Source organism: Pagrus major, chromosome 1, assembly GCF_040436345.1.
Source record: "Pagrus major chromosome 1, Pma_NU_1.0".
NCBI classification, from domain to species: domain Eukaryota; kingdom Metazoa; phylum Chordata; class Actinopteri; order Spariformes; family Sparidae; genus Pagrus; species Pagrus major.
The window spans coordinates 1,164,073-1,181,756 of NC_133215.1; the positions used below are offsets into that span (position 1 = coordinate 1,164,073).

General features: G+C 40.4%; 2 protein-coding genes across 2 annotated transcripts in view; one reads left to right on the forward strand and one right to left on the reverse strand.

The window, feature by feature from the left end:
• Positions 1–17,684, forward strand: part of LOC141006168 (NACHT, LRR and PYD domains-containing protein 3-like) — a 467,008-nt gene that overhangs the window by 268,757 nt on the left and 180,567 nt on the right. The gene's annotated exons all lie outside the window — the stretch shown is intronic.
• LOC140996539 (NACHT, LRR and PYD domains-containing protein 3-like) lies at positions 1,917–14,323 on the reverse strand. Its single transcript, XM_073466972.1, has 8 exons — positions 14,294–14,323; positions 13,580–13,865; positions 13,127–13,189; positions 9,540–11,415; positions 7,847–8,020; positions 6,936–7,109; positions 2,714–2,763; positions 1,917–2,479 (listed from the first exon to the last, which is right to left on the reverse strand). Exons 2-8 carry the CDS (start codon positions 13,851–13,853, stop codon positions 1,935–1,937), a joined length of 3,156 nt encoding a protein of 1,051 aa, XP_073323073.1. The 5' UTR covers positions 13,854–13,865; positions 14,294–14,323; the 3' UTR covers positions 1,917–1,934.

Genomic DNA, 17,684 nt, shown 5'->3' on the forward strand with positions numbered 1-17,684 from the left:
CGGTTTGACTTAGCAGCTTGACGGTCTTCATCTGTGCGTAACAGAAGGAGCAGCTCTGAGAATGAGGGGGGGTTGGTTTTCTTTTGCTCCAACTGTAAACTCGTGATTAAACTGTTATTCCAACAACCCCTGCAAAACTGCTTGAGGAGCTGGCGTTCTGAGTCAACAGCCGCGATGCCACCTCGCTTAACCACTTTACTCAAGGCTGTCTGCAGTCGCTGCAGGTAGCTGGAAGGTTTCTCACCTGAGTTTTGAATTTGTATTCAGAAACTTAGCAAAAAGCTCGTCTCCATCATCCACGGTGCCGTATGCTGAATCGAGCAGACTGAGATAGTCATGGGTTCTGGAGTTAGGCCCAAGATGTTTAACAACATCGGCAGTGGGTGGAAGGAGGCTCTCTACTATTTTTCTGACTGTGAGTTTGTCAGAAATGGAAGGATCAGCAAGATAGAAATCAACATTATTATGCCATGTATCATAGTCAGACTCTAGATTGGGACAGGGAGTCTTGCCAGAAAAACACCTAAGCTTTGTGTGGCCATGATATTGGGAAACCACGTCGCTACTCCTGATGACATGTTCAACTACTACCTCTTGGACTTCAGTGGAGGTGAGTTGTTCAGAGGATAAGTATAAGGCTGGTTTCTTAGGTGAGGATAATGCCTTTGCACCTACAATGAGTGAAAAGGAGTCATGTTCATGGGAATGAGTTGAGTCAGTGACCACTTTAACAGGAGTTTGGGTCGGGTCAGTCACTACCTCTGCTGAGGTTATACCACTGGTCAACTGAGGTCCATGATCAGTTTTAGACATATCTGGTTCAGCTGTTTGGGGTTTGGTAGACTCACAAATTCTAGTCAACTCTTCCAGCAAAACCTTATCAAAGTCAGCACCACTTAGCTTAGCAACATCTTTCAGTTCAGCTAAATAAGTGTGTGTCAAGGTTGAATCTTTATCAGCTGCATACAGGTCAGAGAGGCACTGAATGTGGTTAGTAACGTTTGGGTTACTAGTGGGTCGCCTGCAGGGCAAGGTGCTCTGCAGAAACTGTATGGTCTCACCTGACTTAAACTCCACGATAGCCGTGTCTTTAAACTGAGCTTCTGAAATGGTCACCTTAATTGTCCTTCCAATAGCACCGTACTGCCCTAAGTATTCAATGACCTCATTGTCTATCGCTTCTCCAGTTAAACTGTCTACTAAGACAGAGTTAGGTATTTTCACATTTTCAGCCTCTATAACATCCATAATATCAACTACAACAAACACAATTTTCTAAATATGCAGTTCACTTTTTGTCAGTAAAAGCAAAAGAAATGTCAACTGCTCAACCATCAACTCCTCCTGGCTGGCTCGCCAAGTTTTGTGTAGCACCTTTGGTCCTGACTTTTAGGTTAAGGAGACATCACATCGCTCTAGGTCTGGTAGGAGTTGCACCAGGAATTTACTCACAAAAAGGAGTGGGTGTGGTTTAATTTGAACAGGTGACACTTTAATATCAATGCACAACAATAATAACATTGACAGCTTAGCTGTACTTTTATTTACCAAAATAAGGCGCCACAAAAAAAAAAACACAAAATAACACATATACACATATTTACAGATAATAACTCAAAGAAGACAAATGAGAAACTTCAATGATGAATGACAAATCAACTAAATAAAAGCTGTCTGAACAAAGATCATAATTATGATGATCTATATGCATGTGTGTGTGGAGCCTGATTTTATTGTATATACAGGCTGATTGTTGTGAGAAAACAATCAGATCACAAAGTTCAGAAAACTGAAATCTGAACGTTCAAAACATATTTAAAGAGATTTAAAACCACTGATGTGCAGCACATTGACCAAGAAGAGACAACACAACTAACCCATTTCTGTTACTGTGATTTACAGAGAGAGAGTGTGTGTGTGTGTGTGTGTCCCTCCTACAGAGACACTGAGGAACCAGATGTCCAGAACCAGAACCCAGGATAAAGAGGTTGAGTGAATGTGGTGCTGAAGGTGTGGAGGTGGATCAGTGTGTCAGAGGAGACTCTGTAGAAGGACAGAGTGCCAGCAGGACAGTCCACATACACTGCTACTCTGTTAGAGACAGAGGAGGAGGAGGAGGAGGAGGAGGAGGAGGAGAGGTCTGTTCTTCTGTTATTGTGACAGACAGAGTAACGACCATCATCAGAGCAGCTCAGACACCAGGACTGATTATTCCCTCCAAACAAACAGTCATCACTGTTTCCTCTCCTCCTGATTCCTCTGTAACTCACTGATATCTCAACCCTTCCACTCCACTCGACCTCCCAGTAACAGCGACCAGTCAGACCATTTCTACACAGCAGCTGAGGCCAGTAGTCAAACCTCTCAGGATGAACAGGATATGGTTGCTTCTCTAACACATGTGTCACCTTCCTGTTGTTGTCAGACAGTTTGAGGTTTGTGTTCACTGTGTTTGTGTCTACTGTGAGTTCACAGACATCTGATGGAGAGAACAAGACACAATACAGCAGCAGTTTATCATCTAACACAGCTGATGGTTTATTTGTTGCTTTATTAACAGACTGACTGTTAATTAGATCAAAACTTCACAATGACTCATCTTTTTGGATCTTCTTTCAAACTGACAGTTGAATGCAAATACACAAGCTTTAGATTTAAACTACTTTAACATGTGCTGCCTTGTTTTCATCAGTCAAAGTGAACACACACTTACACTTCCTCAGACCACCAGGTTTCAGCCTCTGCTCTCCACCATGTTCCACCCTGGAGGAAGAAACAAAGTCAGAATGAACCTTCTTCCACTAAAGACATTATCTCTTTGATTCCATGTTTCACAATTCACGTTTCAGCCAAGAAGTGAGACCGATTTAAAAACTCTTCAGATTTGTGAGTCCAGACAACACTTCCAAAGGAAATACAAAAAAAACTCAGTAGCAGGCACTAATGGGTTCAGTCTCAGAAAAATAATGGTCTTAAAAAAACAAAAAAACACGACGTGGACGAGAGGCTGAAGAAATGAACAGGACGAACGCAGAGTCAGCAGGTGAGCTCCTCTCAGCTGCTTTAAATACAGCAGACAGAGTCAACAGACCAGAGGAGAAGACACAAATATAAAACTTTTTACAGCTTCATTCATGTTTCAGGAAACTGTGACGCTTCATTCTTGTCTGCTGACATATTTAGTTGTTGTTGACGTCAGTGGTTACAGATGTTCTGTTCAGTTCAGACTGACGGACTCTGTACAGATGAAACTGTTTTCAACTGGAAATCAGTCAGACTAGTTTAAGAAACAGATCTTTTGTTCTTTCTCTCGCTCAGTTTGTGTCAAACACATCAGTTATTAACTGCAGGCAGCTTGTTTTAATGTTATTGTGTATTTGACATGTTGTGGCTGAAATTGTCGTCTTAACAGAAAGCTGTGAACACAATGTACGAGATGATTAGAAACTTCTGCTCTCTGCTCAGCTTTAGTCGCATGCATTCACTTCATCATACACAATATGCCTCAACTGCAAGTTTCAGTTAGAAACATGATGAGAAATCAGTAATAAGATGATTGAATAAAAAGAGTTTCTACCAGACAGCTGACATGTAATACAGCGACAGAATGTGACTGACATGCAGAAAATATCCAACAAGAAACGTTTCTCAAACCAAGAATAAACTTTTGAGCCAAAATAAATTAGATATCTACAATTTCATGACAACTGGGAAAAGTCAATCTGCTGGTGAAGACCATGGTGCTGGCCCTCAAGGCCGTCAACCGGACTGCACCCATCTACCTCCAAACACTGGTCAGACCACACGCCCCCAAAAAATAAAAAGAATAAAAATAAAAATAATTATATATACTTATATGTTCCTACCTTTAGCACTTATATCATAGCACTTATGAAAGGTATCCTTGATAAATAGCAACTACTTTGCTCAGATGATGGCTTGAAAATTCGTTCGTTCGACAAATTTACTTATTGTAAGTCGCTTCGGACAAAAGCATCTGCTAAATGCCCTAAATGTAAATGTAAGTAATAATGAACTTTGAAGTTTGTATTCTGGTTAATTAACACTGAACTATATTTGTCATAAATACTGTATCGTATGTTAGTCTTTTTTTTTTCTTTTTTAGTTTAGTTTATTTCGAACATGTAAATAAAAAAAAAAGAGAAACATTATCAGACAAAATGAAAAGACATGCACCAGTCAAAGACAAGTGAAGGAATGAAAGAAAAGCGAGAGAAAAGAAAAAACAAAAAAAAACATGATTCCTCTGTTCCCATTCATCATCCCAATTATTAGACACAATTATAGTAGTCATGATACATATAATGACATGTAATGGCCATGATAACAACAACAACAACAACAAAGCAATAATACAATAATTTCATATTATAATAATAGCAGTCATGTTAATCATCATCATCGCCACCACCATCCAATACCTAAAATAATAATAATGCTGAAATTAAATAACATGTCCCAAAAGGAGTAGGAAGAAGTGTAAAACTTATTTACTCCTACATTAAATACCCATATCAATGTGCATCATGTGCGTACTCCGACACACACACACACAGACACTGACACACACACAGACACACACACTGTATAAACAGAGGCAACATAAAAATCTGTAACAGATAAAGTGGATGAATAAACAGTGAACAGCTGGTGATATTTAAACACCTTCCTCACTCCTTTAGCGCATAAACCTCTTTTCCTTATATTTCTTTTTGAACTGTTTTATGGTCGTGCATTCTTTTAACTCCACATTCATACTGATCCATAGTCTTACTCCAGCAACACAAACACAACAACTTCTCATTGTGGTGCACACCCTCAAAGTTTTGAAATTATATTTTCCCCTTAAATTATAACCCCCTTCCCTTTCCGTGAATAGTTTTTGAAGTTTTTCCAATAATAGATGATGTGTTGCCCTAAATATTACTTGTGCCGTTTGAAATGCCACTTGGTCTTTCACTTTTAGTAGTTTTGACTGTAGGAATAGTGAGTTGGTGTGATCCTAATATCCAGCTTTATGAATGTATCGTGTTGCTCTCTTCTGAAGTATGACCAGTGAGTGTAACCTGCTTCTGTAGTTATTGCCCCAGATCTCAGCACAGTAGGTGAGATGTGGAAGGACTAGTGAACAGTATAAAGTGTGAAGTCTTGCTCTGTTTAAAACTGCAGTGGTCTCTGAGACTTTTTGTTGTACGAGCTTGATGTGGGAATTCCAGTTAATTTTTTCATCTATTGTCACCCCAAGAAATTTAATTTCATTTACCCTTTCAATCACAACACAATAAAACTTTTATCTGTATATTATTCTTCCAGCTACCAAAATGCATTATTTTTAGTTTATTAATAATTTATTTTCATTAAACCTTAATTTTAGTTCATCCAATTCTGTGGTGACATTAAGCATTAATTGCTGTAAATCATTACCAGAGCAAAACAAATTTGTACCATCAGCCAAATTGGCCGTTTTTTACTATTTTTGATTTTACCTTTATATTTCACCTTAAAAACTGTTTACCTTGCCTTTGGTGTAATTTTTTTCAGCACAACCTCACATGTGTGACTTTACAGTTATTTTTTCATTTCGACATACTGTATTAACACACTGGACCTAAAATCACACAAGAAACATAAAATCCGAGTAGGAAAAGTTTGATTTTTTACTGTGAAAACCACAAACATGTTTAACAAACAGTTTTTAAAACTTAGAATGGTAATATAAATTGTTGTTTGCTAAATTTGTACATAAGTTTTTGAAATTTACAAAGTTATATACAACTCTTTACATTAAAATGCAGGCAATGCCTCAGGCTCTGCGTCTCCCCCAGCTCCTTCCAGCTCAAAGAAGAGCTGCACTGCCTGCTCCACATTCAGTAGTCGCCTCATTGTTTTGACACACAAAACAAATAACGACTACACTACACACTAAACACACTAAACACACTACACACTAAATATACACTCCAAACATGCTAAAAGTCACAAATCTCTCAAATCTCAAAACTTGCTATCGCTAGCTCCTCTGTATCTCTGTCTCTCTTTCGCCACCGTCACTTCCTCTTCCTTAGCAACAAAATGCCATTTTTGCCATCTTGATTGGTTGATGTGGTGCATTTTTCTGACAATAGGAAAGGGAGTGTCAAGTTTTTTGCTTGCAAACACTTTCTGCCTGCGAGCGAAGCCGTTTTCACCATTTCTTCCTGCACCAAACGTGACGACAATATTCAGGAAAAAGCATTGTGTAAATTATTTATCATAATGTACTGCTGTAATAAACATTAAACTTAGGTTCCTATCAATAAAATTGTCCTTCCATCCATCAGGAGTTACTTGATCAGGAACTTTGTCCGCTACATCAGGTCCCACATTAACAAAGAATTCATTGAATTGTTTGACAACATCAGTCATGTTATAATTTTCTTTGTCATCACATAAAAATATTTCGGATGACTGTCCTGTCTCGGTCTGTTCTTTATCACCTTATTTAGTATGTTCCATAGTTCATTCAGAAGTTTACTATAATAATCTCTTCTGCTGATCCTTATAATATTAATGAGCTTATTTTATATGTTTTATATTTAATTTCTGCCTTCTTAGTTCTCTGTCTCATGAATTCTTTGTAAAGTGTGTTTTTCTTTTTACAGGCATTTTGTATTCCCTTTGTAATCCATGGATGATCCTTATACTTTGATTTCTTCTTGATTGATCTTACAGGACAATTGTTGTCATATAACTGTGAGAAGTGAGAAGCACGACTCACGTCATTTTGCCACACATGCTGCTCACACAGCCAGTGTGTCCAGCCTGGTGCTGTCTTCACTGTTATCAGCATCACTGTGCTGCTGGTTCAGACTGTAAACCAACAGTCCTCAGCTTGTCAGTGTGACAGAGCAACAGTGTGTAATGTCTGTTCATACCAGAGAGTGTCCAGTCTCCAGTCTGGATCCTCGCGTCCAGCTGACAGCAGCTTCACTCCTGAGTCTCCTGGATGATTGTAGCTCAGGTCCAGCTCTCTCAGATGGGAGGGGTTGGATCTCAGAGCTGAGGCCAGAGAAGTACAGCCTTCCTCTGTGACCAGACAGCCTGACAGCCTGGACACACACACACACACACACACACACACACACACACACACACACACACACACACACACACACACACACACACGTGTAGAGACAGACATTCTGTGAATTAAATCTGTGAACTGTGATTTTGTTGTTCTCTGCACACTACATCTACTTCCTGTCTGTTGGTCCTGGAAGAAGGATCCTCCTCTTCCTGAGGTTTTTTCCCTGTTAAAAGTTTTTTTTTAAATATGGGAAGTTTGCTTCACAGTCGAGGGTCAAATGACAGAGGATGTCGATCACTGTACAGATTGTAAAGCCCACTGAAGCAATGTGAAAATGATTTGGGGCTTTATAAATAAAATTGATAGCAGACGTAATGTGACATCAGAAAAATATTGAAAATACAGCCAGCTGCACTGGAAAAGCTCTGTGCTGATGAGAGTAGCGAGACTGAATCCAACAGTAAAGTTGTGGAAAAAAACAAAAAACGAACACCAAAACAGGGCTGTAAGATACAACAATTAAATTAATCAATTGATGAAAAAAACAACACAGATTAGAGCTGACATGGTGATTGATGAATATAACTTTACCGTACATTAACATAAATTATTTAACCTCCGAAGGGCATTGTATACCTTTTACGAATAATACACAATGTCCAAAACTCCTACAATGTTTGATATACAGTATCTTAAGCACATTTTAACCAGATGCCAAGCAACATTTGAGTGGTCATTTCACAGAAACTGAAGTCAGACCTGAGAGTCTCCAGTTTACAGTGTGGACTCTTCAGTCCAACAGACAGCAGCTCCACTCCTGAATCCTGCAGGTCGTTGTTATTCAGGTCCAGATGTCTCAGACTAGAGGACTGGGAGCTGAGAACTGAGGACAGGGCTTCACAGCTTCTCTCTGACAGATTACAGCCACTCAGCCTGAAAAAGAGTTAGTGATACTGCTTCTGTCATCCACAATACAAAATACATCACATTGCTGTAGAAACTGTTATTGTGTTGATGAGTCGTACAATCGAGTGTCTCGGGTGATCAATAGATGTTTAGACATGTTTAGTGTTTTTCATTACACAGTTGTGAAAAGTTCTACTTCTATCAATTTCAGTGATTATATCCTCACGTTCAACTTGCTGTCCATGTCATGTTTGTGTTTTGTGTGTCAGATTAAATTACTTGTCTATGGACATTCATCTTATCTTTGGGTTTGCCAAGATATTGCAAGTGTGTACTGGAGAAAATGAGACACTGATCAAAAGGTTTCTTTACCTTATTGTCATCTATAGTTGTTAGTTAATAGTGACATAATAAAACCACCATTAAAATGCTGAGGAAATAAATAATTGTATTTACCTTATATCAATTTAAAGACAGAAAAAGGTTTAAAACAAAGTAAGAAGTTATCTAAACACTGTTAAAAGAGAATTAAGAAAAAGTAACATAGGACACAGAATTTAGTAACAGAGAGAGATTTGGGGAAGAAGTCTGTCTCATTCTCACTTGTCTCAGTCTTTGAGGTCTTTGTTCTGAAGCTACTGCTCCACCACCTGGTCACTGCTTGTACCAGGTTACTTTCATCTCTGTCAGAAGATTGATAAAATGTACACTGATGTAAATTGCCTGTAACTTCAAACTCAAGGTACTTTTACCTCCAAAGAGTACTTGTCTAAAATCCTTCAGTACATTAATTTTGTGTGAACGTGTTGTGTTGTCTCATTAAACTGCAGTTCAGTGTTTACCACTTAATGTTCCTCTGAACTCTCAGTACTGCTGTGTGTGTTTAGCTCCACTGGAAGCTTTTAGCTCCGTCAGCTGTTACCTCTGTTAGCTCTCATGCTGTAGGGCTCGAAACAAACGGTGTCGCGTTGTCCCAATCTCAAATGAAATACTGAACGGACTATTTTGTTGATACTGCATTTTGATTTCGATTTTGAAATTAATTAAGCTCATTCTGGTCGGTTATTGATGTAAAATCCTGACACCCTTAAAAATACAAAATATTGAGTCTGCAGTCACTCTAGTTTTGCAAGAACAATCTCAGCAAAATGTTTTCATTTTGACTCTGTTGTCTTTAGGATGCTGTGACTGTGTGCTTCAATATTTTTTATTTATAATTTGTTTTTGCTTCAGCTATGTCAAAGCGAAATCCACTTCTATGCAAGCTAGCCCAGTTGTTATAGCCTTGCCTCGGCAACGTGCATCAGTGAATTTGTTTGGCTATTTGTTGAAATATCAAAAATTCTTCTCCAGAATGACTCATCCGCCTTTAAAATAACTAAAGTGCAACAGATTTTCTTTTTCTTTCATGGCTGCATTAATGTGCATAGGTACAATGAAACTAATGAAACAATGCAGGTTTTTCAGTTGATCAATAAATCAGAATCAAGAAGACTATTAAGTGTTGACACTACATATGGTAACTATCAGTGATCTGTTCACTTACAGAGCTTTGTTGGAGGCTTTGACCACTGGCAACAGCCTCAGAAGAGCCTCCTCTGAAGCAGAGTATTTCTTCAGGTCAAACACGTCCAGATCTTCTTCTGATGACAGTAAGATGAAGACCAGAGCTGACCACTGAGCAGGAGACAGTTTATCTGTGGAGAGACTTCCTGATCTCAGGTACTGTTGGATCTCCTCCACTAGAGAACCATCATTCAGTTCATTCAGACAGTGGAACAGATTGATGCTTCTCTCTGGAGACAGATTCTCACTGATCTTCTCCTTGATGTACTCAACTGTTTCCTGATTGGTCTGTGAGCTTCTTTCCTCTTTCAGGAAGCCTTCAGGGAGAGTCTGACTGGTCTGCAGTGAAAGACCCAGGAGGAAGCGGAGGAACAAGTCTAGGTGTCCATTTGGACTCTGTAAGGCCTTGTCAATAGCAAACCTGTGGACCTCTGTCCTTGATGGTGTGCTGAAAAGCTTTCGCACATGTTCGAAAAAAGTTGGTGGTGGCACTGGTTCAGACATCACATTCTTGTTTTTGTTAATGAGTGACATCTCTACATACAAAGCTGCCAAAAACTCCTGAACACTGAGATGGACGAAGCTAAACATCTTGACTTCATCACTCTTCCTCCCACGTTCCTCTTTAAAGATCTCTGTGAACACTCCTGAGAACACTGAAGCTCCTCTGACATCAATGCCACTCTCTTTAAGATCTCTTTCATAGAAGATCAGGTTGCCCTTTTCCAGCTGGTGGAAAGCCAGTTTTGCTAATGACTTAATGTACCGAATGCACTTTTTTTGGTCATACTTTTTTGGGCCATATTTCTTCTTTGTCTGATGAATTTGAAACACCAGGAACTCTGCATACATCTCAGTCAGGGTCTTGGGCAGCTCTCCTCCCTCTCTGGTCTTCAACACATCCTCCAGAACTGTAGCAGTGATCCAGCAGAAGACTGGGATGTGGCACATGATGTGGAGGCTTCGTGATGTCTTGATGTGGGAGATGATTCTGGTGGCCTGCTCCTCATCTCTGAATCTCTTCCTGAAGTACTCCTCCTTCTGTGGGTCAGTGAACCCTCTGACTTCTGTCACCACGTCAACAAAATCAGAATGAATCTGATTGGCTGCTGCAGGTCGTGTGGTTATCCAGAGGCGAGCAGAGGGAAGCAGATTTCTCTTGATGAGGTTTGACAGCAGCACATCCACTGAGGTGGACTGTGTCACATCAAAGTCTGTGTCCTGGACTTCATCAGTTGAGCAGTTCAGTTGAAGGCGGCTCTCATCCAGTCCATCCAAAACAAACACTAGTTTGAATTTACTTTTGTCATAGTTGGTGTTTCCTGATGACTGCAGAGCTGTAAAGATGTGATTCAGAGCCTCTTCCTTGATGTCTTTGGTCTCTCTGATACATTTATGGATCAGCTCGGTCAGACTTAACTTTTCACCCTTCCTTAAGTTCAGCTGGCGGAACGTAAAGGGGAATAAGAGATGCACATCTTGATTGTTTTCTTTGTTAGTCCAGTCCAACACAAACTTCTGGACAAGAAATGTTTTGCCAATTCCTGCGATTCCATTGGTCAGAACTGTTCTTATGGATCTTTCTTTTCCAGAGGGGGGTTTGAACATGTCACTGGGTTGAATTGATTCCTCTGTTGTTGGCTTCACCTCCATCTGAATGACCTCATGCTGTTTGTTGAGGTTTACGTCACCCCCAGCTGTGACGTAGAGCTCTGTGTAGATATCAACCAGAGGTTGCTCATCCTTCCTCTGTGCCCACCCCTCTTGTGCACAATTAAACATATCCTTGAGGTTTGACTGAAGCACGTCTTGGTAATATGAGATGGGTTGTGGCTTTGGTACTGGAACAATCTCATCTGAGTGACAAATGGAAACAAAAAACAACTGAAATGAAGGATTTTGAAATTACAGTTGGAGCAAGATGTCTATGGAAACTATTCTAGCAGTATATTTGTAATTGTGTTACAGTAAGCTATCTTAACAATAGTATTTGATCACATCATTCTCTCATGTACCCCAACAACATATAAATCTATCCGACAGGGAGCTTGTCAGTACAACCGCAGCCCTGGACTGGTTACCACTGAGCAGCTGTTGGTGTTGCTGCCAGCTTCTGGTTGAAATGTCACAAAGAAGTCCTGTAGCATCAGCTTTAATATTCTCCTTCTGTCTATATAGATATGTAGACTCACGCTCTCTCGCAGGTCCAGAAGTGTTCATTCTTAATTTCTTTTACTCTTTCTTGTTTTGGGGAATCACTTGATGATGTTTAAATACCAATATCATTTAAACCACCCCCAATAAAGACTGGTAGTACTTTATTATAACTGAGCCTGGTGGCTCCATACAGACCATTATTGATCTGGTTTCTTTGGTTTCCACCCAACAAAAAGGATGCAGGCCTTATCTGAACCACAGATGAGCTCAGCTAGCTTTCCACTGTCACTCCACTCAGTCCTCAGTTATCAACCACTTTGACTTCATGGTCGGGTAAACCCCACCTCTCAGTTGAAAACCATGCACTGAGCTGACAGTCAGTTTCAGTTCATTCAGTCTGACAAACAGACACAGGCACAAGCTGACAAAACTGCTTCAGAAATAATGGTTATTATTCAGTGTCCATCATGGCCTCCATGAAAAGAGTTGCTCTCTGATCTCTTCTTCCTCTACACTCGACTCCATCGCTGCTGTCTGACCTCCGGCCTGCTCATACTACGTAAGACCCGCCCTCTGAAGAATAGCAGCCAATCAAAAATTACAAATGACCACCTGCAACTATGACACCATACTTCTATAAGAATATTAGGAGTTGGCCACAAATTCTTCTCTATGGTGCCAATAAACCACTGGAGAAGAGGAGCATGCAAACGATAGAAAACCACGTGAAAACATGATGAAGATATAATATTTGTGTTTGATGTATTAATGTGAGGAAGGTTACAGTCTCCTCATCACTACACACAGATCTGATGTTTTTCATCTCTTCCCTTGAGGCTTGAGTTTGAGTCACAGTCTGAATGTAAGTTATCATATACTGAATTCACTGAGTCATCACATTTTCTTGTTGTGGATTCACCAACTTTTCCTACTCTGACATTTTTGTGATGTTTTGCACCTTTATAATACGACACAGACTGAAATATAAATTTCAATCACTATTTTGAGCTGATGAGCTTCCTGGCTGCTGTAGCTGCAGTAGAGATGGAGTTTGATGCAGATCTGATGGTTAACTACCTCCTGCAGCTCAATCCACTGTCACAACAGTCCCACTATAGTTTTAAATCCTCCTGACAGCTCACAACCACATACAAAATAATCTAAAAACTGATGTTACAGTCTACGGTACCCAAGGAAAAAACATTCATGAATTAAATGCTTTATATGCAATGTCTTTCAGAGCTGCAGATACTCTGATACTGCTTCAAATAAAGCTCATCAAGTACTCCTGTCTCTGCTTTCACTCAGTTATAATGCAGTCAGTCTTACTTACTTTTAACTTTTCCAAACTAAAAACTAAACTTTGTCTTTCAGGGCTTCCATACATACCAGAGAATACAGCAGCTTTACCTTCACTCTGAGAGGAAGAAGGTCCTCTGTTCTCTGAAGTCTCTCCAACATCACCGACACTCACTGACACAGAGAGAGGTGAAGACAGAGATTATGGCTGGTTGCACCAACAAGGATTCATTTAATCTAAGATTAGCTCTAATCTGAGTTCAGTAAAACTAGGTTTAAAATGAGTTGATCCAGATTTTAAATTAGGCAGAGCTCTGTTGCACCATTAAAATGAATCTCTGCTCAGTTAAACAATGTTTATTTATGTAAACCATCAAACCTCCATCCTCTCCAATAACAATTATTGATGCTTCAACCTTTTCTCCTAATTATGAAATCAGCTTCTTTGTTTTTCTTTGCTGAAAACAATGAGCTTCTGTACTGAGAGGCCTGTTCCTTTACAAGTATTGTGTCGTCGACTCTCTTCTTCTGAAAATGATATTAAAATAAAAAAATGTGACTGACCTTCTGGTCCTGAGCTGTTGACTGACAGACTCTGCACCAGGTCATTCCTCTGTATCTTCTCTAAAATCTTCTTGGTCACCTTCAGAGCTCCATCAAGTGTGAAGGTGTTCACCATCAGATCCACTGTGTCCTGTATTTCTGCACTCTCCAGCTTGGACTGTTTGATGGGTTGGTAGCCTTCCAGGATGTCAGGCTGCTTCAGATACCATTTGAAATCCTTGAATTCTTTAAATTTTAGATCCTCCAGAGTGTTGAAAATGTCCTCTGGAGTCATCGTGGCTTCCTGCTAAAGACAGGCAGTGTTATCACCTGAAGGAAAACCAGCCAGGCTTCCAGCAGCTGGGAAACATCAGTGAAGACCGGTCTTAACTCTTGAGAAGCTGCTGCATTTATTATCTGACACACTGCAACCTGCACTGACAACAGACACAAACTGCTAACCTTTTTATTCTCTGCTCTGCTCGCAGTCATCGTCTCTTTTCTGACTCTCTCTTTTCACATGACGCCCCTGTGGACACCAAGACTGAACATAATGGTGAGTTTGCAGCCTGAACACATTTATAGTCTAATAATGTTTATTTTCAGGCCTCGGCTGGACAATGAAGCTGTAAAGCAACATTACAACACGGCTCTCTCGCATAAAACTGTGAGCTAACAGCTGACAGCAGAGTTTCTTCATCAAAGGTGTGTCATGTTACCTGTCAGAGTTCTCACCTGTTAAAGTCCAGATGAGGTCAAACAGTCATTCTTCCTTCGTCTGCAGACTCTGACAGACGCTGCTGGTGTCTGTGTTCATCTGACCGACAGCCGTCACATCCTCATACCTTCAAATACAAATCCAGACGCAGTCAGCAGCAGGTGTCAGTGTTACAGAAGGTCTGTCAGTCAGCGCTCTGATGGGAGAGATTTCACAGCAGTTAGACACACTGACAGAGATCCAGAGTCCAAACTGCAGGAACAATGAAGCCCGAAAAGAAGAAGAGAAAGAAAAACAGGCTGATTATGAATGAGGGAGAGAGAACAGTCTGTAAACTCATGACAACATGTGACAAACACAAAGTGCATCAACAAAGAGACAGAGAGGTGGACTGAAACCAACCAGCAGAGATCTGACACACATTTACAATAAAGCTGCCTCTTTCAAATGTTTGCACTGTTTTCATTCAGTAACAACACCATTAATGTTTGGTTCAGAAATAATATCATTCTTGTTGGTGGACTAAGAGACTGGACTGTCCGGCTGCACAACTCTTCAGATTATTGGAGGAAACAGAACCGTGAAAGAATCAGCAGTTGTTGTTGATGTGATTCTTCTGGATCAGAACCCTGCTGAGGAGTATTAACCTCCCATGGCCGCTCACTCACACTGTCAGTTTGTCTCATACTGCTGTGGCTTTGTGCTTTTCAGCAGAGCGTCTGGATCATAATAGAAACATCAGAGCTTCAGTTCTTCACGTGAGTCCATGTTTGAATGGTTCAACAGAGAATCTGGTCCCTGCCTCTCAACTAGCTTCTTATTAATAAAGACAGAAGTTGCGTCCAAATGAATTCACTGTTTCTACACAAGTAAATCTTTCCTGAGGAGACAAACGGGACGTTGAGTCTGACTGAACATTTTACAATTCACATGAAAATGTGAAAACAATGAAGAGCCTTGTTGTTCTTCCTCATTTGCACCGGTTGATCCTGTCGACCAACGAGCTCGACACCTCTCACACATTTCAACAGTTTTTACTGCGATGATTGTGTCAAAATAATGAAGACACACACAGTCTGATAACTAGAGTCTTTACAGGAGAAAACACACAAATCACACATGAAGAAGTCACATTAAAAACACACATTTACCTTTTTGTCTGGAGGCAGAAATCATGTGCGTCACACAGAGACAGGAACTGAAAGTTGGAGAGAGTTAGTTAGTTACAGAGAGAGAAGTGAAGCTGGTTTACTGTTACTGGACCGTTTTGCTAAAGTAAGCAGAAGTTCTGTCTTCATAATCTTTCTAAGTTCCTGATTTTTTCTGTAAAAACATTGAGGAGAAAAAAAAACTGTTCTTTATGTGTGAAACTTTTTTTTGTCATGGAGATCAAAGTTCACTCGTAGAACGTAGTTGGTGGACTAAGAGACCCATATTTCAGGCTGCACAACTCTTCAGATTAACAGAGGAAACATGTCAAATTCCCAGAACAATGAAAGACTCAGACTGTTGAATGAAGGGCTTTGCTGTCCTTCCTGATTTGCCTCCCTGCCTGCAGCCCTGGCCTTTGTCTTCTTATTGTCATATTTCATGGATCTTTCTGTGTCCTATTATGAAGGCTGTTGGACTTTGAAAAGACTTTGCACCAGTGCTCAAGGTCTTTTCACAGTGAAAGTAAGAGACGGAGACACTGACACAGGAGGGTGAGACATGAAAACAAACAACCTCCTGATTTCTTCATGTGAAAAACACTAGAATGAAGCTCATGAACAACAGGTCCAGGGTTTGTTTCAGTGTGAGTCTTTACTCAGGATTCAGCTCCTGACACACAACAATGACTCAATCTTTGGTTTTACAAGTTTTCTTATCCATAAAAATCTACTTACAAAACGTTGATTATTTTTATTTTAAGGCTTCTCAACCTTTGTCTACAAGTTCAAAGAAACATTTAAAACCTTCAAACCTTCTCAGAGTAAAATTCATATTTTTACTTTAACATTTATTTTAACATTTGTTTGTATTTGGCTCAACACACACTGTTCCCTGATATTGTACCTTAACACAGAGGCTACATGTCCCTCTGACTGCTTGGAAACATATTTACCTTTTTGGCCCTCAGATGTACTCATAAATAGATAGATAACTTTAATCCCAGAGGGAAAATTAGTTTATCATAGCAGCAGGTACATTCAAGTGCAAATACAATCAAAATACAAGGGCAAATATAGAAACAATAAAGTACTATATACAATAAAATGCTTAAGTAGTTATGAAATAACATAACATACTGAGGTAAATAAAATAAAATGCTGAGGTATCGAGGAGTAAAGGTAAGTGGAACATAAGGTGCAGTTTTATTTACATTAATAATAATTGAAAATATAAATAAAGTGCAAAAATGATTTGTGTGTTGTGGAGTGAGCGTTATAAAGTCTGATGGCACCAGGTAGCAATGATTTCCTGTGCCGTTCCTTTGGGCAGCAGGTTGAATGAGTCTGTTGCTGAAGCTGCTCTTAATCTTGTCCAGAGTTTTGTGGAGGGGGTGAGAGGCATTGTCCATGATTGCCAGCAGTTTTGTCAGCATCCTGTCCTCCACCACCTCCTCCAGGGTGACGAGCTCAGAACCAACAACAGACTCTGTCTTTTTCATAAGTTTGTTCAGTCTGTTGGCGTTCTTCACTTTGATGCCTGCACCCCAGGACACCACAGCAAAGAAGATGGTGCAACTACAGACTGATAGAACATCTGGAGCATCTGGTTACAGACATGAAAGGACCTGAGCCTCCTCAGGAAGTAAAGCCAGATCAGGACCGTCTTGTTGACTGTCTCCGTGTTTGTGGACCACTCCAGTTTATTGTCCAGCACCACACCCAGGTATTTGTATGAGTCCACAATGTCAACATCTGTCCTACCAATGCAGACTGGAGAGGGCGAGGGCTTGTTCCTCCTGAAGTCCACCACCATCTCTTTCGTCTTCACCACGTTCAGCTGCAGGTGGTTCTCCCCGCACCACTTAACAAAATTGCCAACCAGTGTAGTCTGCAGTGTAGGTGGTGAAGAGGAAGGGAGACAGCAAAGTTCCCTGGGGGGCGCCGATGTTCCTGATCAGACGGTCTGACACACAGTTCTGTAATCTCACAGGTCCATCCGTCAGATATTCATCGACCCATGTGACAAGGGGAGAATCCACCCGCGTGTTCTCCAGTTTGGCCTTCAGCAGCCTGGGCTGGATGGTGTTGAAGGTGCTGGAGAAGTGGAAGAACATGACGTGGACAGTGGTGTCGGGTCTATCCAGGGAGGAGTAGGCTTCCTGCAGCAGGTAGATGATTGCATATGCAAACTGTATGGGGTCCTGTGATGGGCACACCAGCCTCTCCATGACCTTCATGATGTGAGAGGTCAGTGCAA

Bases quoted from the DNA above. Each gene is read 5' to 3' on its own strand.
- LOC140996539 (XM_073466972.1), bottom strand. From the start codon at position 13,853: ATGACTCCAGAGGACATTTTCAACACTCTGGAGGATCTAAAATTTAAA. The intron at 13,190-13,579 runs GTCAGTCACATT...TCTCTGTGTCAG, and splicing joins CAACAGCTCAGGACCAGAAG to TGAGTGTCGGTGATGTTGGA. The intron at 2,480-2,713 runs GTAAGTGTGTGT...TCTCTCCATCAG, and splicing joins ACCTGGTGGTCTGAGGAAGT to ATGTCTGTGAACTCACAGTA.